The 23,098-nt window shown below is 43.0% G+C and overlaps 1 protein-coding gene across 17 annotated transcripts in view; it reads left to right on the top strand.

The window, feature by feature from the left end:
• Positions 1–23,098, top strand: part of CAMK2G (calcium/calmodulin dependent protein kinase II gamma) — a 289,929-nt gene that overhangs the window by 238,794 nt on the left and 28,037 nt on the right. For 9 of the 17 annotated variants that reach the window (XM_069753268.1, XM_069753271.1, XM_069753259.1 and 6 more), the window contains one exon: positions 956–996. In XM_069753268.1, the coding sequence (XP_069609369.1) occupies positions 956–996 (41 nt within the window). Of the gene's footprint in view, positions 1–955; positions 997–8,567; positions 8,601–23,098 lie in introns of all 17 variants that reach the window. The other 8 variants (XM_069753267.1, XM_069753265.1, XM_069753261.1 and 5 more) reach the window with 1 other exon arrangement.

The raw sequence follows: 23,098 nt of genomic DNA on the forward strand, positions 1-23,098 counted from the left end.
TTGGCCATTTTTGTTTTATTTAATTGCAGGTATTTTTGATTAAACATATTTTTCTATTGGGTTTCCTTTGAAATTTTTGACTATTTGGCTTGTGCAATCACTGTGTTGACAGTACATAGCAGACTGCAGGATAAGTTACCAGTAAATCCATCAGTGAGCTCACTCTGATGGCATTTTTATTTCTTATTTCTCTTCTCCAGTACTATTTTAAGCTGCTGCAGGACCACATCAAAGTTGAGGTGAACTTTGATGCGGCCATAAAGCAACTTAGAGTTCAGAATAAGTTGCAATGACTGTTAGAAGCAGTTCTCTAGCATATTCTTTGTTAACTTGTTCTGCAGCCTGCTATGTATTGTGATACACAAAGGCTGTTGAAACCAAGTTAGGCCAAAATTTTTAATGAAACCCAATCGAAAAATTATTTTAAACCAAAATGCTTACATTTGTTACAAAAAAAAAGGGCGTAATCACTTGTATATTAACTTTATATGTGGGCATTACTTTCTCCAGGTTTTCCTTTGTGTGATCTGGTTTACTTGTACATCTTTTGTTTGCCCCTAATTGTACATATTACTATACTTGCAATGAGTTTACATATGGGGAATATTCATGAGTATAAATATGAGTTGATAGGACTACACCCTCTACGACCTAGTTCTTTGCCATTGTAATATGTATACTGTAGCCCCCTACTCTTCCACGTACATTTGTTTTCACAATTTCTGCGTTTTTGCTGGTTATATGTTGCTTTTGATCATAACCTGTATACCAACCTCAGAATCTTTCTGCAACGGTCAGTCTGCTTTCAAGGTACCTCAAAACAAAGCGTAAGAGGAGGCGATGTGAGTAACTACATCCCGTGTGGTTGGCACCTTATGGAGAAACTTTATCCAAAGAATATGTACAAGACATAATACTTTTTTTCTTAATAAATATCTATCTTTTTTTTTTCCAGCCGCCAAAAGTCTGTTAAACAAGAAGACAGATGGAGTAAAGGTAAGCAGTCTCAGTATAGGTGTTACAAATGTTTCCCTCTATATAAACACGTAGAAATGAAGGTTAATTTATCTCCCAGTGGAGTTCTGTGATGGGTTAAGTAATACTGAGTCTTGAGGAAATATGATCTATAAATGCCAAAAAAAAATAATTTCAAATAGGATCTTCATGAATGTTAAGGTTTAACTTGGATTTTGTTTCTTGATAATATTTTACATTTCCAGCTCTTAGATGGGGTTTATCCTGTATGTGAACAAAGTTTAGTTGACAAATTCCTCTTTAATTATGCATTATTTTCATTAGGATTCCATTGTATGTGTGACATCAAAACCATTAGAAACATGTATTCAACTGTGTGACTATTTAACTACAGAAAATAGTGTCCAGTAACTGTTTGGGCTCAGTGTCGTGATAACATTTCTTCCCATGTGCGTTGATGTGTGAGGGTGTCATTGGGACATCGTCTAGATTAGAGTAACCATCCACATCATCTTGTGTATGAAACTTCTTTCTGATCATCCACTCTGTATCAGTGCTTGTTAGATCACAGGCAAATGGTGCCTTTACAATTACACATATTCAGATTTCAGAATGGTTAAAAGCTTTTTATTACTATTTGCATAATTCCACTTTAATATCTTCTTTTAGGAAAATATATTATATATATATATATATATATATATATATATATATATATATATATATATATACACCGTATATACTCGAGTATAAGCCGACCCCCCTAATTTTGCCACAAAAAACTGGGAAAAGTTATTGACTCAAGTATAAGCCTAGGGTGGAAAATGCAGCAGCTACCGGTTAATGTCAAAAATAAAAATAGATACCAATAAAAGTAAAATTAATTGAGACATCAGTAGGTTAAGTGTTTTTGAATATCCATCTTGAATCAGGAGCCCCATATAATGCTCCATACAGTTCATGATGGGCCCATAAGATGCTCTATATAAAAATGTGCCACATATAATGCTCCATACAGTTCATTATTGCCCCATAGATGCTCCATATAAAGCTGTGCCCCATATACAATGCTCTGCACTGTTCATTATTGCCCCATAGCTGTGCCATATAGTGCTCTGAACCGTTCATTATTGCCCCATATCTGTGCCATATAGTGCTCTGCACCGTTCATTATTGCCCCATAGCTGTGCCATATAGTGCTCTGCACCATTCATTATTGCCCCATAGCTGTGCCATATAGTGCTCTGCACCGTTCATTATTGCCCCATAGCTGTGCCATATAGTGCTCTGCACCGTTCATTTTTGTCCCATAGCTGTGCTATATAGTGCTCTGCACCGTTCACTATTGCCCCATTGATGTACCATAGAAAGCTGTTCCATTGCTGCTGCTGCTGCTGCTGCAATAAAAAAAATGCCATACTCACCTCTCTTGCTTGCAGCTCCCGGCATCCGGTCCCGGCGTCTCTCCGCACTGACTGATCAGGCAGAGGGCGGCGCACACACTATATGCGTCATCGCGCCCTCTGACCTGCACAGTCAGTGCAGAGAGACGCTGGGAAGATGGAGGCGCCGGGAAGATGGAGCGACGCCCGGCGTGTTGAACGGGGATAGGTAAATATGACATACTTACCTGCACCCGGCGTCCCGCTCCTTCTCCCGGACAGCTGGTCTTCGGTGCCGCAGCCTCTTCCTCTATCAGCGGTCACCGTTACCACTGATTAGAGAAATGAATATGCGGCTCCACCCCTATGGGAGTGGAGTCCATATTCATTTTTCTAATGAGTGGTCCCACGTGACCACTGTACAGGGGAAGAACTGCAGCACCCGAAGACCGTGGGATGGCAGGGGGAGCGCCGGGACTAGGTGAGTATGCCTCAGCGCCCTCTCTCCCTCACCCGCCGACCCTGCCACCCACCGTGACTCGAGTATAAGCCGAGAGGGGCACTTTCAGCCCAAAAATTTGGGCTGAAAATCTCGGCTTATACTCGAGTATATACGTTATATATATATATATATATATATATATATATATATATATATATATATATATATATATATATATATATTATAAGTAAACGATAATAAAATGATCAAAGTCCTATCGAATATAGGGAAGACTTTACATTTGAAGAGTGGAAATGTAGAGAGATTTTTTTTTTTTAATTAGTTATGTCTAATGCCTTAATTCCAACTGCTATATTTATTCTTCGGCTGCATCGGCCTTCGTTTTCACATAACTGTGAACATTTTTGACTGCTTAGAATTTAATCACCCATTTTCTAATGTGGGAGTGTGAAAACTGTAAACACTAGATTTTAAAGGGAATCTGTCAGCTTCTACAAAGCCGGCATGAATTAGAGGCTGGCTCCTACATTATTTTATTCTTAACAGTTGTCCAGGACTTTTAATATACCGTATATATATATATATTTTTTTTAGTATGGGCTTTAAAACTTACTGGCAAGTATTTGCTAACAGAAGCATCTAACTGCCTGTTCTGCCCTCTGCTGGCTCAGTGGTCACCAATTGCTCCTGCGGGAAATTTAGATGCTTAATGTCAACAGTGCAGCTTTTCCTCTTCCAGGCTGCTCTGTTGCCTGGGTGTGACTGCTGGCGTCATGCTGATTGACAACTGGCTCCCTGTAGTTAGGTAGCGGGGAGTTGGCTGTCAATCAGCATGACGTCTGCAGTTAAACCCCATCAAGTAGAGTAGAGCGTAAGAGAAGCCTCCGATTTGTTAACGTGACCTCAGTGGAAGTTGTAGAATCCCTGGCAGGAGTGGTCTATGACCGCTCTGTGCCAGCAGAGATCTGCGCTGTGCAGAACAGACAGGTAATTAAGCAACTATGTGCTTGTTAGTTATTAGGCCCCCGGTAAAAAATGAATATAGTCCTGGATAACTCTTTTAAATGCTGCAATCTCGCAGAAAAAAAAAACATAGCTGAAATTGTTTCCAAGGAGAAGGTGAGGCATATTCCAGAGGCATATTCCTGCCCGCTTCTCCCTGCCTACTTGGCTAGACTGACAAGTCTCTACCTACGTGTACATGTAGGGAGAGACTTGTCAGTTTAGCTGAATGGTAGAGAAACCAGCAGTGTTGTGTTTCTAGAACTAGCACTTCGTCTGTGGCCACATTGTCAATTATGTTTTTCTCTTTTTTTTTTTTTTTTACCATAGATGAGTAGAATGCTGCAGCCGGTCCCCGATTCACATCGCCTGTGGTTCGGGCAACATGAATCATGTGATGGGCTCCCTTTAAAATATACCAGTAAAGAGCACTTATGAGCATCGCCTATTTATTTAGTCATTAGGAGTTTTTCCTTAAGCTATATTTTTGCTTTCCGTGTTTGCGTTTTCATGTCCCTTACTTTGTCTTAAGGCATAAATCCATTCTTATTATGTGTAGGGGTTTCATGGCTGCTGTGACTACCTGTGGTTGAAACTTAGTAAGAAATCGGTGACTTTTGGTAACCCAAGTATTTATATAAAAAGTGGACTATACGTGATATAGCTGTTGGTCGGCAACTATTTGTCCCCACTCCACTATAAATGCTTAGCTGTGTATTGTGTTTATTTCAGTGGGTACTAGGAGCTATTGAACAAAATATTCAGCATAAAGAACCAGTCATCTAAGTAATTCACCCCAAGTTATACCTGCTCACTACTGCTGTTGCAATCAATATCCGGAGATACTGGAGGCTGTGTAACAAGGCGGAGGCTTTTTTATGTACTAGGAATATATTTATTGTGATATTTTTTTTTTTTTATTTTCTTGGAAAACCCCTTTAAATAATGCTGAACAGCTACTTTTTAGAAGATAAATGTTTCCTATAGATTAGAGGTGCTAGGTATAAACTAAGTATATAGTTGTATCCTCTTTCAAAGATTTGTTGCGACCCTTTGCTATGAGAGCAAAGTGGCAATGTTTGACAATCGTAGTGTTAACGGGATTCTGTCACCCCCCACCAAACTGCTAGTATGAACATCTAGGTCTTTGAAATGTAAATCCATTAACAACTTCATATCTTCTGTCTGGTGCTGTCTCAAGATGAGTATTGACAATGTAGGCAGACCCGGCTTTCAGGAATGTCCTTTAAACACTTGCAGACCCCACCTATCCATATATTACATTAAATGTTCCTCCGAGAAGAACAGCTGAAGCATCGAAAGCCTAACTCTCACCTGTCAGCTAAATGATAGCGGCTTCAGTATAAAAAGTCATTGTCTCATTACTTTAAATATGGGGGTCTAATTGAGCATTTTTCTCCTTGTGGGGAGAGCCAAGTTGGCTGTAGGAGACTTATGGGCCATGTAAAACTCTGCTGGGAATCTAAATACACAAAGTGCCTGTTCAGAAATGGAGGACAAGAACTCTAGTGCAACCAATTAGACGTAGCAATTCTAAAACTCAATATCGACCCTTTAACAAGCCAAACCTGGCACTACGTTTGCAGAGACATGTTTTGGGTTGTTTACCACTTGTCAGTGCAAAACAAGTCGTCGGATTTAGCTGGCTGTTAGCTAGAGCTTAAGAAATCTCTGAGGAGACTTTAAACGTAAGATTTTAAATTTGTCCCTATGAAATCGTATTCTACTTTTTAATGGATAATTAATTTGTATGCTCATCTGGATTTCATAACGGTTTTTATGCTGTATCAATGATTTCTCTAAGCTTTGGCGGTGGTTAATAGAAAAAAATGTTTCCTACATCTTCGTTTGCAAATCCATATCTTGAAGCCGTGTTATTCATATTCAAAGACAACACTTTGTGTCTCCAAGCGAGCAGAGTCTTGTCTGTTACCATGACAACAGTGGCTTTATGACGCAAATTAAAGATGGAGAGCACAAGAAACCGCTGAAAAGGTCTCCGCTACAGGAGCAGAAACTGCAGACCCGAGTAATTGTACCTCGGAGATCATTACATAAGACATTCTCAATATGCTGCTTTGTATTTGTAAATGTAATTAGCACAAATGACATAGAAGAGTTACACGTCCTTCTTTGTAAGTTTCCTAATAATGACAAATGTGGTTATAAAGGGAAACATTCCTTCTATTCTCAAGGATTTGCATTATCTTAGGCTTCCTTCTACTGTACATTTATGGCAGCTTTTGCAATAGAATATTATATAAACCATTATGAATGTGATTATTGCAATAAGAATTGGGGTTAATTTTCACATCTTAAATATTGGCTTGGCTTGTAGATTGCTAAAACATTAAACCTACTTAAAATATACCCAAAAATAAGACATTAAGACTGCTCGCTAGAGTACAATGTGCCGAATTCATTAAGTGACGCATGCTGCTTAATGAATTTGGAATACCTTCTCGGTGATGTGCTCCTCCTGAAAAATGCTACACCAATCAGGGACCGGAGCAACATTTCTGGTGTACAAAATGGCAGCACTTGAATGAATTTATCGGGCGGGAGTAGTCGTGCCCAGGCTCCTCCCCAGCTCTGACCATTTTGGCAGAGCTGCTTCAAACGGAAGTAAAAATGCTCAAATATTGCACAAAAAATGAACGACCTCTCAACGCATTTTACGTTCGTTTTCTGGGGAAAACACTTTTATGAATCGCCCCCAAAATTTCTTTTGCTCACAAACTTCTCTAAATTGGAAAAGATAAAAAAAAGTTTGTTAACAACGCCTTCCGCTGTAGCCAATTACGTGAAATATAGTCTTATTTTTACTTTGAGTATTTTAGGCAGGCAAATGTGAACTGCTTTCTACCTCTTTAGTTCTGGTTAGGTCATGTACACTCAAGTATTCATGTAGTCCCATCATAAAAAAAAATCTAAATTGCACAAATGTCCTGCAACACAAATTATGGTAACTTGGCTTTACAGGAACAGAAATGGCAGGGGTGCTCGCAGACCTTTTTAGATTGTAAATGGCTAATGGGTTAACATATATGGCTGCTCATTACCCAATGAACGATTAAAATGTTCATTGATTGGGTGAATAATCATATAATCAAGAACAATGTCAGCCTCTGCGTACTGAATGGTCTCCTACAGATTGTTCAGTAGACATCGGTAACCACAGTCTGTCTGTGTGAACAAGCGAGTGAAGGGGCTGTCCACTACTCTGACAACCCTTTCTCAACAATCCTATTTCCCCCTTATAAAATAACACGTGTACTCCCTTTCGGTGCCAGCACCATTCCAGCGGTGTTGGCACTGGCTCTCCTAGTTGCTCCACACGATCCCTGTGGCCATTCAGCACTGGCTTCACTCTCCCCTCCTTTGGACAAATCACATACATCGGAGTGAAATTTTTCTGGATATATGTGATTTGTCCGAAGGTGGGGAGAGTGAATCCTTTGCTGAATGGTCACAGGGATTGCGTGACATATCTGGGAGAGCCAGTCCTGGAATGGCGCCAGCATCAGAGGTCAGTATAAGGCCGGGATCACACATGCGAGAAACACGGCCGAGTCCCGCATGTTAATACCCAGCCCTGCCGCCTTCACTCCAGAGCGGAGCGTGCGGCCGCATAGCAATACATGGAGCCGCACGCTCCGCTCCTGAGTGCCGGCGGCAGGGCCGGGTATTAACATGCGAGACTCGGCCGTGTTTCTCACATGTGTGATCCCGGCATAAGTGTTATTATTTTACAAGGGGTCAGCATAGTGATTGAGAAGAAGGTTATCAGAGTAGTGGACAACCCCTGTCCTAATGTGCTGCAGATAATCCCCATGGTCTGGCTCCACGTCAATGCTGCTATCTGTGCAGATACCCAAATAATTGATTTCCTAAGTTGCAGATTTTACTGCAGAAACTTGTTTTTTTCAGATGAATGAGACCGTTGTAGAGCTTTCTGCAAGAAAGTCCTGGGAATTCACCCGAGAAGAGTCGTAATATAGTCATGTGCAGATACGGACTTTGCCTGGCATTTGAAATTACACAGTCCCATGTTGTCCCCTTCCCCAAGCACCAGATGGGATATATTACTAATATTACCCTGCGTGGAGGAAAGCAAAATTTACAATCAGACCAATATTTCTAATGATACCCGTGGCCTGCTGGGGTAAGTGATGGAGTCAGCCACTTTGCTCTCCATCACAACTCTTAACAGTATGGGTGCCTTGAGAACATGGATTCTGTTAACAATGTAGCAGACAAGGCGGTCCACGACCAGATAGGCCCTTCTGGCATTTGCGAGATGGCCAGTCCGGCCCTGGTCATGTGCACAGACAGGGCCTTATCCACAAAATGACTACGTAAATAAAGTCAGTCATAGACTCACTCAACTGGTCATCTATCTTGGATGTTGGACCTTTTTAGCCGATTTTCACTGGTAGCAGCAGTATCATGTTATTGACCGTGCGGAATGTTTAGATTTTTGAAGTTAGCTTTTCTGCGCTTCTGTATGTGTGTCTCGTGTTTGTATTCTATTTGATTGGTTGCTTGATTTTCTGCTCTCTGCTGGGACTGGCTCCTCCACTCTTTTGCCTCACTAACGTGGTTTACCGTTGTCTGTTTTTGTTTTTTTTTATTATTATTACCATGCTCCCTTTTTCTTTCTTTTATCTATCTGCTTCTTTCTGTCTTTTTCTTACTCTATTCCCTCCTCTTGGTCTGTCTAGAAAAGGAAGTCAAGCTCCAGTGTGCATTTAATGGTGAGCACCTATCCTCGGCTGCCATGCATCACTGTATTGCTCACCACTTCATCTTTATTCCATGCATGTCACGTTCATCGCCATTGATTGCATGCTTTTGCAGCCACCATGCTGCCCTTCTGACTTCAATTTTACAAGAATCTGGTCCAGCCCTTGCTTGGAAGTTAGCAGTACTCTTTGTCCATTTCATTCTACACCCTAGGAAAATAAACTGTAAACTTAATCAGATACCAATGTACCGATCATGGTTAAGTGTGGTGGTATGGTGGCAAGGGAAGCCATGCCAGCTACAGAGCAAACTGTACCTAAACTATGATTAGGAAACTACTTAAGAAGAACACAATGAAATACATTACTTTCTATTGAAAGGTTTTTTTTGTTTTTTTTAGAATTGCTACATTTCCCATTGTGAGACCGATATGTTGAAGAAAAAAAAAGTTTTGTTCTGTAACGTCGTTCCTCACTCTGTACTTAGTCATTGCTGATGTCAGATTTCCCACTACAAACTGGATATTTTATTAAACGGGTTGTCCAAGCTTAGGCCGAAAATCTGTAGTCACTGTGTGTGTGACTGCTCATTCTGCCTGACTCCTCAGTATTGCTGGTGGTGATGACCAGTGTGGGCTTTACATTCTTGCAGTTACCTGCCAACTAGACGTGCCTGACTAATTCACTTGTGTTGGGAGAAGCTGAACATGTCTAGTCGTCATGTAACTGCAAGTATGTAAATGGCATACATGCGGTCACGTGACTGCTCACTCCGACGATACTGGAGAATCAGGACTGTGTGTGTACCACATGATGTCACAGTCTATCACCCTGCAGTCTCATAGAGTGACTGCAGATTTTTGTCCCAAACTTGGATAACCCTTTTTAATAGATGTATTTAAGTCCTGATGAGACTGGTGTGCTTACTTTTAAAATACATGTCAAAATGGATATATAGTCCTTTTTAGAGCACACCGCCAAAATTGAGCTTTAATATCAGGTAGGAAAACTTTTGAATACAGCCTTGTTGTGACATGTATTTTCAGGGAGTACGATTTTTCCATCTGGTTTGAGATGGCTATTGATTGATGCAATTTGTGTAATTACCAAGGGAAGGTTAGGGGGCTTACTGCAGAATGTCTGCACATCAGTAGCGACACGGCTTTCAGTTGGAGCGCTGTCTCCCTCTGCTGGTGGATGCAGGTAGTCAGCATGCTGGGTTTTACATCTTGATTTGTGCAAGCATTTTTGTATTTGGCGCGAAGAACATCGTAGTGTTCAATGTGGAAGGGGGATTTCTGTGCCTTATTCTAAAATAAAAGCATGTAGCAAGAGCTAAAGAATAAATAAGCATACTAGCCTTCGCGATCCCCACCCATCATCTTCTCACTGCCTTAGTCCCTGGACAATCTCCAGGGTACCAGGCCGCCACAGGCCGGAAACCCCTGCTGCTAATTACGGGCCACAGCAGAGATCCACACTTCATTTCTGCCAGTAATTGGCTGCAGTGGTCTCAAAACTGCACAAGCAGAAGTGAATGTACAGCTCCTGTGAATGTGAATTACTCTGTAGGTTAGCTAGCGCATATTAACTATCTCTTGCTTCAAAACAGCATTTATAACATGATAAACGTATAGTTCAGTTTATTTTTATATTCAGGTATATTTAAATCTATAGAATATGACTTTTCAAATTGTCACTTAAATATAGTTATTAAATATTATAGTTCTGAATAAATAATATATGGGAAAACATAAAATATATATAATTATATATAATTATGGAAAGTGTCATTTTCTACATGTGCAGCCTTTAGTAACAGTGTCTGTAGCAGCAAAGCGTCAAAGGTTTATCTCCAAAATCACGAGTTATCTCATATTCATAGGGCAAGGGGATAAGTGGCTGATTGGGGGTTCTAACTGCAGGGACCCCCAGCAATCCTAAGAGCCAGGCTCTGTGTCCCCATCTTGAATGAAGCCATGGTGTGCATTCCTGGCCTTTGCTACATTCATGGTCTATGGCAATGATGTGCATGTCTTTCCCTGACAGTCCCATGGAAAATGAATGGAGCATAGGCCATGAATGGGAACAGGGCTGCAGAGCCCAGTACTAGGGATTGCTACAGGTTCCAGCAGTCAGCAAGCTGCAGTGCACACTATCCTGTGGAACCTGTGATTTTTAGAATAAACCTTTAAGTTACTGAGGGTGTTATCCATTTTTGATCTTTCAGTGTAAGATTTCAAGGAAATCTGTCAGCAGAATTTAATTCCGCAAACTCTTTATATGTGCATATAGCTCTATCAGAAACAAGTCCATCAATAGCTTTGTATGGTCGGTCTCTCCCTCCGTTGCTGAGAAATGAACGTTTCAAGCAGTGCTGGGAGATGAATAGAGTTGGAGTGACAGAGGCATCAGATCTACAATAGCTCTTTAGCCTCATTTGCATATTAATACAAACAATCTTTGAAAGAGCTAAAAGCACATATAGTTTCCGGTGTGAAATCATGCCTACAACAAAAAATACAAGTGTGTGTGTATATACTGTATGTATATGTTTGTATTGTGGCTAGAATAAAAACCGAGCAGAGTAACAGTGTGTGAGAGCCGATAGATAAGTATTGATATATACCGTACTGTACAAAGGTTTTATACAGGCGTGGAAAACATGGTGCAAAATAAGTGCTTTAATATATCAAAATGCTAATAGTATATTTTCAGCAATGAACAAAATGCAAAGTAAGGGAAATCTAAATCAAATCAGTATTTGGTGTGACCATTCTTTGCCCTCAAAACCGCATCAATTCTTCTAGGTACACGAGCACACGGTTTGTGAAGGAAGCTGCAGGGAGGCTGTTCCAAACATCTCGGAGAACGAACCACAGATCTTCTGTAAATATAGACATGAGCAAATCCTTCTGTCTCTTCATGTAATCTCACACAGACTCGATATTATGTCCTTTAAACTTAGTCCTGTGAGAAATTCAGTGAGATCAATAATTAGTATGTGTTGCTACATGATAGAAAGTGACACTTTGCTAACGGATATTTCTATAAGACTGATTGCTAGCTGGAGTAGGAGCCTGGGGGATATATTGGTAAAAGGCAGGTTCACACATAAGTCGACTTATTAATAATATTTTTTTTTACTGTAGCACATTTTAAATGCAGATGCTGTAACTACTGTGATTATACAGTATGTATTGGAAGAATCACTTTAATTTGGGGGAGAGGGTTACTACCATAGTGTCAATCAGTTTTTACTTGCCAGAGTAAAATACATAGTGTATGTGATTATTTTATAATGGCAAACCTATCCGTCCCTTGCACAAATGAGTGAGCACATACAGCTCTGGCAAAACTTAAAGGGACACTGTCACCTGAATTTGGAGGGAACAATCTTCAGCCATGGAGGCGGGGTTTTGGGGTTTTTGATTCACCCTTTCCTTACCCGCTGGCTGCATGCTGGCTGCAATATTTGATTGAAGTTCATTCTGTCCTCCGTAGTACATGCCTGCACAAGGTAATCTTGCCTTGCGCAGGCATGTACTACGGAGGACAGAGAATGAACTTCAATCCAATATTGCAGCCAGCATGCAGCCAGCGGGTAAGGAAAGGGTGAATCAAAAACCCCAAAACCCGGCCTCCATGGCTGAAGATTGTTCCCTCCAAATTCAGGTGACAGTGTCCCTTTAAGAGACCACCACATCAAAACCCTATCATGGGCAGCCCAATCTCCAGACCTGAACCCCATTGAAAACCTCTGGAATGTAATCAAGAGGATGATTGATGGTCACAAGCCATCAAACAAAGAAGAACTGCTTACATTTTTGCCCCAGAAGCAGCATGAAAGCTGTTATTAAAAATCATGGTTATTCCAGAAAATATTGATTTCTGAACTCTTCCTGAGTTAAAACATTAGCATTGTTGTTTCTAAATTATTATGAACTTGTTTTCTTTGCATTATTTGAGGTCTGAATGCACTGTTTTTTTTTTAATTTTATTATTTTGACTATTTTTCCTTTTCAGAAAAAAAAAATACAAAATGTATTGCTTGGAAATTCGGAGACATGTTGTCCGAAGTTTATAGAATAAAAGAACAATTTACATTTTACTAAAAAAATATACCTATAAAGAGAAAAATCAGACAAACTGAACATTTTGTAGTGGTCTGTTAATTTTTGCCAGAGCTGTACACTCACTGCAGTCTGGAAAAGGTTCAATGAGACTTACCAGCCATATGAGTGAGTCTCTTGGCGGGGGAAGCCAAGCCACATGCTTTTTGAACAAAGAAGGTGGCGATTAGACACGATAAGCTATTTATAAAGGAAATATATTTAATTCAAATGACTGATGCTTTGGGACCCGTAGGATTAAATAAAGTTCATTTTACTGAAATTTCCAGTAGTGAGTGCCGCTTCTCTTGCGTTTCTCTGAAATGTCACACTCGATATTGAGATCAGGGCTCTGTGGGGGCTGTATCAGCACTTCTTGGACTCGTGTTCTTATTTACTATGAAAGTAGGCACATGACGCTGGCTATATGTGTGAGGTCGTTATCCTGCTGCTGAATAAATGTGACCTTATCTGACATCTCCTTTATTTTATTGCATGTGGAGCTTCTCAGCATTAAGGGCACCATTAATCCTGATCATGTCCTCAACTCCCATTTGTCGAAATGAAGCACCAAACCTGCAAGTACCCTCCACCATGCTTCACAGTTGCCTGCAGAGACAGTCATTATTGTACCGCTCTCCATCCCTGCAGCAAACACACTGCCTTTTGATACAGCCACATTTTTCAAATTGTGACTTGTCAGTCCAGAACCCAATTTTCTTCACCACGGTTGCTAGGGTTTTGTGCATACATTAGTCACTTGGCCTTGTTCCCATGTCATAGGTTTGGATTTTGACCACAATTCTTCAGTAAAGACCACTTCTGACCAGTCTTAAGGTACCTTCACACTGAACAACATTACAACGATAACAATAGCGATCCGTGACGTTGCAGCGTCCTGGATAGCGATATCGTTGTGTTTGACATGCAGTAGCGATCTCGATCCTGCTGTGACATCGCTGGTCGGAGCTAGAAGGCCAGAACTTTATTTCGTCGCTGGATCACCCGCTGACATCGCTGAATCGGCGTGTGTGATACCGATCCAGCGATGTGTTCACTGGTAACCAGGGTAAATATCGGGTTGCTAAGCGCAGGGCCGCGCTTAGTTACCCGATGTTTACCCTGGTTACCATTGTAAATGTAAAAAAAAAAAAACACTACATACTCACATTCCGGTGCCTGTCACGTCCCCGGCGTCCGCTTCCCTGCACTCCTCCTGCATCCTGTGTCAGTGCCGGCCGGCCGTAAAGCAGAGCACAGCGGTGACGTCACCGCTCTGCTTTACGGCCGGCGCTTAGACAGGATGCAGGAGGAGTGCAGGGAAGCGGACGCCGGGGACGTGACAGGCACCGGAATGTGAGTATGTGTTTTATTTTTTTTACATTTACAATGGTAACTAGGGTAAACATCGGGTTACAAAGCGCGGCCCTGCGCTTAGTAACCCAATGTTTACCCTGGTTACCCGGGGACTTAGGCATCGTTGGTCGCTGGAGAGCTGTCTGTGTGACAGCTCTCCAGCGACCACACAAGGACTTTCCAACGATCACGGCCAGGTCGTATCGCTGGTCGTGATCGTTGGAAAGTTGCTGAGTGTGACGGTGCCTTTAGTAAATTAGCGTATCTGGGTTCCACTGGTTGCTACCAGTTCTAAGCTAATTCCCTTTGAAAAATTGGAAAATGTCCAGACATGGAATTAAGCACAATGGATGTGTTGTCCCTCTGCTAGTCTGTTTCTTTGACCAACCGCTGTGTCTACAGTCCTCAACAATGCCCATTTCTTGATGTCCTTAATACTTAGAAATACCTGCTGATAATTGTCCATAATGCAATACCATCAGGGAGTTCTCTGAAAGGCTCCAATTTTTTTCTGCCGCAGCACAACAACTCCAAACATACAGCCAATGTCATTAAGAACTGGAAGTGAAGATACCCAGAGCCCTGATCTCAACATCTTCGAGACTGTCTGTCATGAAGAGACAAAGATTTTCACAATCCTACATTCACAAATGATCTGTGGTTAGTTCTTCACCTGGAGCAACTTCTCTGCCGAGTTCCTTCAATAAGTGTTCTTGTGTATCTAGAAGAATTGATGATGTTTTGAAGGCAGAGGGTGGTACCACGAAATGTTGATTTGTTTTAGATTTCTCTTTTGTTCACTTATATTTTTGTAAATGATAAAAATAAACCTGACATTTTATTTTTGAAGCCATTCTTTGCAGCATTTTTTTCCACACCTGCCTTAAACTTTTGCACAGTATTTTCTGAATCATTTTTAGATGAATAATAGAGACATATCTGTTAGTGATGTCGATGGCAGCAAACCCCTTTTCCAGGCCATTCATTGTTAATAACAAATGTGCATTACTGCAGAAAATGCTATTATTGTGTCAGACTCCCAGCCATCACTTGCAAAGACCTGTAAATTATAACTGCCGTGACAGATGGAAATCACAGTGCTTTATCATGTAAAAGATACCGTTATTGGGACAAGCTCCAAATTACAGAGCAGAATACAATGCTCCTCACTCACATCAGACATGCAGGTGAGGGCTGGGCCGGGGCATGAGCGTTGTAGCTTAATAACTATTTGATACAGTCTGCTGGATGTACGTGTCAGAATATCAATTTATCTACTTGGCTAAACGAGAAGGATATTTCCCATTGGTCGCTTACATTCCACAGTTAATCACATTTACAAATTGCTATGATACACTTTTATTGGGTAAATGAACATATATTAACATGATCCATTTACATAAAGTGCTGGCACAGTTGGAAAATTTGCAAAACATAAAATAAACTCCAGAGGAACCACGAGATGTGAGCCTAAGCCTGGATGAACACTTTTGGAGACTGTTTAGCAGGTTCAATTCTGCCTTCTAAATCACACTAGATATTGTTACAAAAGGTGCCTATCCCTGAGACGTTGTGGCGTTTTTTTTTAGTCAGTCTTTTTATGACCAGATAAATTTGACAAGTATATTGCCTTCTGTAGTAAAGGCCCCTTCACATTAAGCGACGCTGCAGCGATACCGACAACGATCCGGATCGCTGCAGCGTCGCTGTTTGGTCGCTGGAGAGCTGTCACACAGACCGCTCTCCAGCGACCAACGATGCCGGTAACCAGGGTAAACATTGGGTAACTAAGCGCAGGTCCGCGCTTAGTAACCTGATGTTTACCCTGGTTACCATCCTAAAAGTAAAAAAAACAAACCGTACATACTTACCTACCGCTGTCTGTCCCCGGAGCTCTGCTCTGCACTCCTCCTGTACTGTCTGTGTGAGCACAGCGGCCGGAAAGCAGAGCGGTGACGTCACCGCTCTGCTTTCCGGCTGACCGACGCTCACAGCCAGTGCAGGAGGAGAGCAGAGCACAGCGCCGGGGACAGACAGCGGTAGGTAAGTATGTACTGTTTGTTTTTTTACTTTTAGGATGGTAACCAGGGTAAACATCGGGTTACTAAGCGTGGCCCTGCGCTTAGTTACCCGATGTTTACCCTGGTTACCAGTGAAGACATCGCTGGATCGGTGTCACACACGCCGATCCAGCGATGTCCGCGGGAGATCCAGCGACGAAATAAAGTTCTGGACTTTGTTCAGCGACCAACGATCTCCCAGCAGGGGCCTGATCGTTGGTCGCTGTCACACATAACGATTTCATTAACGATATCGTTGCTACGTCACAAAAAGCAACGATATCGTTAACAATATCGTTATGTGTGAAGGTACCTTTAATTTGTCCTTACCAAACCCATGCCCGGAGGCCTTACACCTAGATTTGGTCAACATGCTTGACAAGCGCGCTTGTGTGTTCAGTGGGGTGGAAGGAATTAATTGCTGCCAAACTTCTCTAGCAACAGCTTATCACCCTCAAAAATGATAGCTCGGACATGTTGAAATCCGACAAACCTAAGTCCTTCATTCCTCAACATGTCATTGAGAAAAAGTGGGGCACCCACAAATTCATAAGACACTCAGGAAGTCCTGCATTCATCCTACTCTTAACTGGTGTACATGGGCAGCTGACAGGATTACTTAATGTTTGATTCATCAAGATCACTCCCTTAGGCTAGGTTCACATTGGGTTAGTGCAGTCCGTTTAGCGCATACGCTAACGGACTGCGTTAACGCAGTGTCCAAAAAGGGATCGCGTTTAGCTAGCGCAGATGCCCGATCTGCGCTAACGAGAACGTACCCAAAAATGCTGCAGACAGCGAGCGAGGTCCATCACAAAATAACGGAACATCGCTAACGCATGCCAAAAATGGCATGCGTTAGGGATGCGTTACATACATTGCGGTCAATGGGTGCGCTAACAGATCGGTTACATTGCGTTAGTGGCACTATGTAACGGATTCCGTTAGCAGATACCCACTAACGCAATGTGAACCTAGCCTTATCCAGCTTTATTGTTCCTTAATGCTGCTATTCCTAGGTTTAAATTGATTTTGATCTCCATACTTTTAGCCTATTAAAATTTCTGACTGCTCTAGAATGGAGACTTGTAAGCAGTTAAAACATACTTGTTGCATAAGGTAGAAATAGAAATGTTACTTTGCGCCTCATTTGCAAGAGTCCTAGGGGTGTTCCCGAAGTGTGAAGTGTCTTCGGCTCCCTGAAGTGACTGTTTGCCCAGTCTCTCTTCCTATTCCAGCGGCTCTAGTTGTGCGTTGGAGAGGCCTGTACAGCTGTCACTCAAAGCTCTCACGCAGAATGGAGGGATTGGGGAGCATGTAGTCTAGAGAGGCCAGTTCACTTGAACACTGCACTTTTGTTATTGTTGTCTCTTTTTAAAGAAGCACTCATATCAAAGTTTTTATTCTCTTAAAGAAGTTGTCTGCTACTTGGACAACTCCTTCTCATACCCTATGCTTGGCTCTGATAAAATAAAGAAAAAGCTTATACTCGCCTCCTGTGCTGGCGCCGTTCCCGCAGTGTCTGCACTCGCGGTCCCGAGGCTCCTGTGCCGTTGTTGTGACACGTGAGCCTGATGCCCAATCAGCTCTGGGGTCACAGTCCCCGCCTTATGTCAAGTTGAACATGAAGAGGAAGTCAAAGATCAGTTGCAGCCCGGAATTCCTCTTTATATTCATTTGTCCGAAGGCGGGGACAGTAACGCCAGCACTCATTGGGCGCCGGGAGCACGTGTCACAAGAGCCTCGCGGAGAGCGAGTGCCATCACTGCGGGAACGGTGCTGGCACAGTAGGTGAGTAATAGCTTTATTTTATCAGGGGTATGAGAAGGGGTTGTCCTAGTAGTGGACGTCCCCTTTAATATATTGCAGTCATCATTTTATATGTACTTACAATTGCTCATGTTGTCCTTCTACCCAAATAATTTTTCTTTGTTTCCATTAGGTCTATGACATCACGTGATTAAAAACAAACTAGCTAATCCCTTCTAAGTTCTATGTAGAAAAAGGAAGTCTCTCTTCCCTGCATGAGTCATTATTAGAACTACAATCCTACATCACTGCAACGTCACTGGTAGCACCGCAGTATACAGTGCTATATGATATCATGACTGCAATATATTATTTTTTTTTTTATTCAAATAAATTTTTATTAAGAATAACAAGGCAATTAACATGTTACATTTACATTTTCAATATAGAGTATTTCCCCCCCCCTCCCCCTTCAAACAGCCCCCTTCGATCCCAAAGCCCCCCACCCCCACCCCACAAAGCAGCTCATCTTGTTAATTACTACCATCATTAAAACAATAGAGTATCTAATCCCTCAACCATTCGTATAAGCCACACTTCACATTACTATCCCATAGCAATCCATGGAGACCACATTTTATTGAACGTTTCAGTTTTCCCTTTCTTCTTATAAATCCCTTTTTCTTGTGTCAGGCCCTGTTTCACATACTGGAGGAACTCTCCTCTTGGCGGCGGCTCTTCCCTAATCCAGTTTCTAGCTATCACCTTCCTAGCCATATACAACAATCTGGCTATAGCTATCTTTAGGTGTTTATCCACTCCAATCTCATCCACGCATCCCAACAAACAGACAACTGGATCCCTTGGCACCGTGCATCCATACGCACCTTCCATACGACTCAAAACTACCACCCAGAAGGCAGCCAACCTCGGACATGTCCACATCATATGGAAAATGTCTGCATCCGTAGACTTACACCTCGGACATTCAGAGTCATTACGCAATCCTGCCTTATATAGCACCATTGGAGACCTATAAACTCTGTGTATCACATAGAGCTGTGACAGTCTATACGGTTCACTCAGCGACAGTCTTGGGATCCATTCCAACACCGACTCCCAAGTCTCGTTATCTATTGGGCCCAAATCCCTTTCCCATTTAGCTCTTGCCATTATTGGAAACCCCAATAGAAAAAAAGTGTGCAACAGATCCCTGTACAGAGTGGATATGACTCCTCCAGTCGTCCCATCATTACACACATACTCCAGTACTATATCCCTTTGAATCCTAATACCTCCGTTCCTACTCTGAGCTCCAAAGGCATGCCTCATCCGCAAATATTGATACTCCCCTGCAGACCCAAGACCAAATTCCGCCTGCAATTGGGAAAATGATTTCAGTTCACCTTGTTCAATTATTTGATACACATACTGAATCCCTTTGCCCAACCACTCTCTCAGTACCCCCAATGCCTCAAATTCTTTCAGATTGTTATTATGCCATAGCGGCGAGTATCTAGTCAAGTCCGTGATCCCACGTATGTGCCTCAATCTACTCCACAGCTTGCGTATCAACAGCAAAGTCGGATATAGCTTCCCCAAACTCTCCAAGGATCCATCCTCCAAACATTGCACCACTGGCCTTCTTTTTGTCACCACCTCCATCAACCGCTTTACTGCCCCAGATGACCCCTCATGCGCCCAGCCCCTTAAATGCTGACTCTGGGCTGCAAGAAAGTACAACTCAGGGTTAGGCAATGCCAGACCCCCATCATCCTTGGGTCGCTGAAGTGTCTCCAGTTTGATACGCGGATGCTGCCTCCCCCAAATCAGATTCCTAAACAGAGAGTTGATCTGTCTAAATTTCCCACGTGGTATCCAAACCGGCGCATTGTGAAGAATATACATTATTTTCGGCATCAGAATCATTTTGATAAGATTCACCCTGCCTACCACAGACAAATGTAGCTTAAGCCATGCATCCGCTTTTGCCTTGAGGGCACCCAAGATTGGAGTCAGATTCTCATGTATATAGTCAGTGACCGGCATAGATACCCATATTCCCAGGTACTTAAATTTACTCGTCACCTCCAGTCGCCCGTCCTCCAATGGCTCCCCATCCACATCGTCCACCTTAAACAAGATAGACTTACTCCAATTTATCCTAAGTCCCGACACTGATCCGAATCGTTCAATAATCCCAATGGCTCCCTCCAAGGATGCAACCGGGTCAGCCAGAAACAACAAAATATCATCCGCATACAACGCCACCCTTTCTTCAATCACCCCATATTTAAACCCCGTCATCTCATCAGACTGTCGAAGCGTAGCGGCCAGTGGTTCCACCGCCAGAGCAAACAAAAGGGGGGAAAGCGGACACCCCTGTCTCGTCCCTCCAGCCAATTGTATGGTCCGTGACAACTCCCCGTTTACCCTAACCCTGGCCGTCGGCATCGAGTACATTAATTGAATCCATGATATGAACTGCGGTCCAAACCCCATTCTTCGCAACACCTGCCAGAGATACCCCCACTCCACACTATCGAACGCCTTGTGAGCGTCTAAAGATGCAATAACTCTCTGGCCACAGTTATCGGCTTTGAGTTGCAAGTTCATATACAGCCTTCGTAGATTAATCGCAGTTGACCTATCAGGCATAAAGCCAGACTGGTCTGAGTGTATCAGGCCAGAAATAACACTTGTCAACCTCATCGCCAACACCTTAGCCAGGAGTTTAACTTCGATATTAAGCAAAGAAATTGGCCGATATGAATCCGGCTGTGTCGGGTCTTTCCCCTCCTTTGGAATCACCACTATTGTGGCCTCCCGCATAGATGCCGGTAGCCTTCCACCATTCGTAGCCTCTTCCAAGACCGCCTTCAATTTAGGGATCAACACTTCCCCCAAGCTTTTATAAATTTCAGCAGGAAATCCGTCTACGCCAGGCGCCTTCCCATTAGCCATCGACTGCAATGCCCGTCCCAGTTCCTCCTCCGTAATGGGAGCCTCCAAATCCTCCCTAGCTGTGTCACTCAGCCTCGGGAGCTCCAACTCCTCAAGGAACGCCACCGTGTCCTCCATTGACCCATCTACCCGAGAGGAGTATAAGTCTGCGTAAAAATCTGCAAAAGTCTCCAAAATCTCTGAAGTCTCAGAAACAGCAACACCACTCCCAGTCACCAAAGAGTGAACAAAGGAAGTATTTCTCTGGGCAGATGCCACCAGCGACAGCAAATGACCCACTGATTCACCCTCCTGGTAATAGGCCAAATTCATGAATTCCCTCTTCCTTTCAGCCTTACTCAGCAAGACTGCCTCTAGCTGGCTTTGAGCTGCCTTTAACCTCCTCCCAGCCTCCAAAGTACTCATTATTACCATCTCATCTTCAGCCACCCTCAGCCCATCTATCGCCAGCCTCTCTGCCTCTCTCGATTTCCGCTTACACCTGCTAATATCCCTAAACAACAGCCCTCTCAAGTACGCTTTCATGGCTTCCCACACAGTAAGCACATCTACGCTACCCTCATTTATCTCAAAAAATTCCACCAATTCCTTCTTAATCTTCTCCAAGTCTATACTGTGTAGCCAATTAGGGTGAATTTTCCACTCCCTTCTGCTCCCGTTCCGTGTCCCCACTGATCGAAATTCCACTTCAACTGGACTATGGTCTGAGAGAGCCCTAGGTAAATATCTCACGTCCCTTACCATCGTATCTAGTAATCGGTTACCCAGTGCCAGATCAATCCTAGACAGCGTACCATGAGCTGGCGAGTAGCATGAATACGCCCTTTCCCCGATATGCCTAACTCTCCATAAATCAACCATGCCCACTTCCCCGACATAAGTCCCAAACGTAGTGGTATGTCCCGCCGTCCTATTCTGGGGGTTTTTGTTCTTATCCCAAAAGTCATCACATATATTATTAAGGTCGCCGATAATTAGTAATGGTAACGGTCCCCAGCGCTCTACCCTCTCCAGCACCTCTCTTATCTTCTTGCTTGAGTATGGGGGCGGAATATACATTGCCACTATACACATCAATACTCCATTCATTTTACATTTCACCACCACATACTGACCATCCACATCCTCTTTTACCATTACCTCCTCATACTGCACCCCCGCAGGTATTAACACAGACACACCCCTAGAATACGTCGAGAAAGTAGAATGATACGCCCTCTGTATCCAGCGCCTATTCAATATGTTCACCCTCTCCCGCACTAAATGTGTCTCCAGTAGGCATATCATTGAGACCTTCTGTTCTCGGACATACTGCAGACTTGCCGCCCGCCGTGTTTTATCCGCCAGACCTCTCACATTCCAACTCAATATTTTAATACAATCTCCCATCATGTGGCTCATCATTTCTTAAAGTATCCAATTTCCCAAGTATGAGCTGCCCCAACCCTCCCACCCCCCCTGCCCCCTCCCAACTTGCCCCCCTAACCCCCCCAATATAACGTATTCTTCCTCTCATCAAGAGTGGGGCTCCACTGCCCACTGCGAACACTCTCCCTTACTTAACCCTCTCCATTCGCGTCCCGCTGCCATAGCAATCACAATTTCCCCCCCCCAACTTTCACTTTATTGTATCTTAACATTTCAACTTATATTAACATATAGAGAAAGTACCAAACCAGTTCACAGTACCCAGCATAACCCTCCTCCCCCGTACTTAGTAGTTGGTACTGTCCCCTCCGGCCATTCCTTCAATATGGCCCAGCAAAACCCCCAACAGTTGCTCAACTCTTTAACCATTGCTAACGAGCGCAGAAATCTCCTCCATCGACAGAGAAAACAAATCCCAACTGGATCTCGCCGAAATGTCAGTCGCCCATTCCCTTAAGTTTTTTCTCATGAGTATCAAGCCACTGGGTAGCGTCCTCCGGTGTCAAGAAAAAGTGGGTCTTATTAAAAGCCACCAGTCTCAGCTTGGCGGGAAACATCACTGAGTACTGCACTCCCAGCTCCCTCAGTCGCCGCTTGACTCCAGTAAACTTCATCCGCTGTTTCTGAACCGCAGCGGAATAATCCGGATAAATGGCGATTTTCTGACCTCCAGCCGTCAGATCCTCCATCTCTCTAGCCTTTCTAAGGATAATGTCTCTGTCTCTGTAATTGAGTATTTTAGCAAGCATGGTACGGGGATTTGCTCCTGGGGCAGGGGGCTGCGGCGGGACCCTATGAGCCCGTTCAACAGCAAAGACTTTTGTCAACACTGTGCTCCCAA

Source organism: Ranitomeya imitator, chromosome 2 (genome assembly GCF_032444005.1).
Source record: "Ranitomeya imitator isolate aRanImi1 chromosome 2, aRanImi1.pri, whole genome shotgun sequence".
In the NCBI taxonomy this organism is placed as follows: domain Eukaryota; kingdom Metazoa; phylum Chordata; class Amphibia; order Anura; family Dendrobatidae; genus Ranitomeya; species Ranitomeya imitator.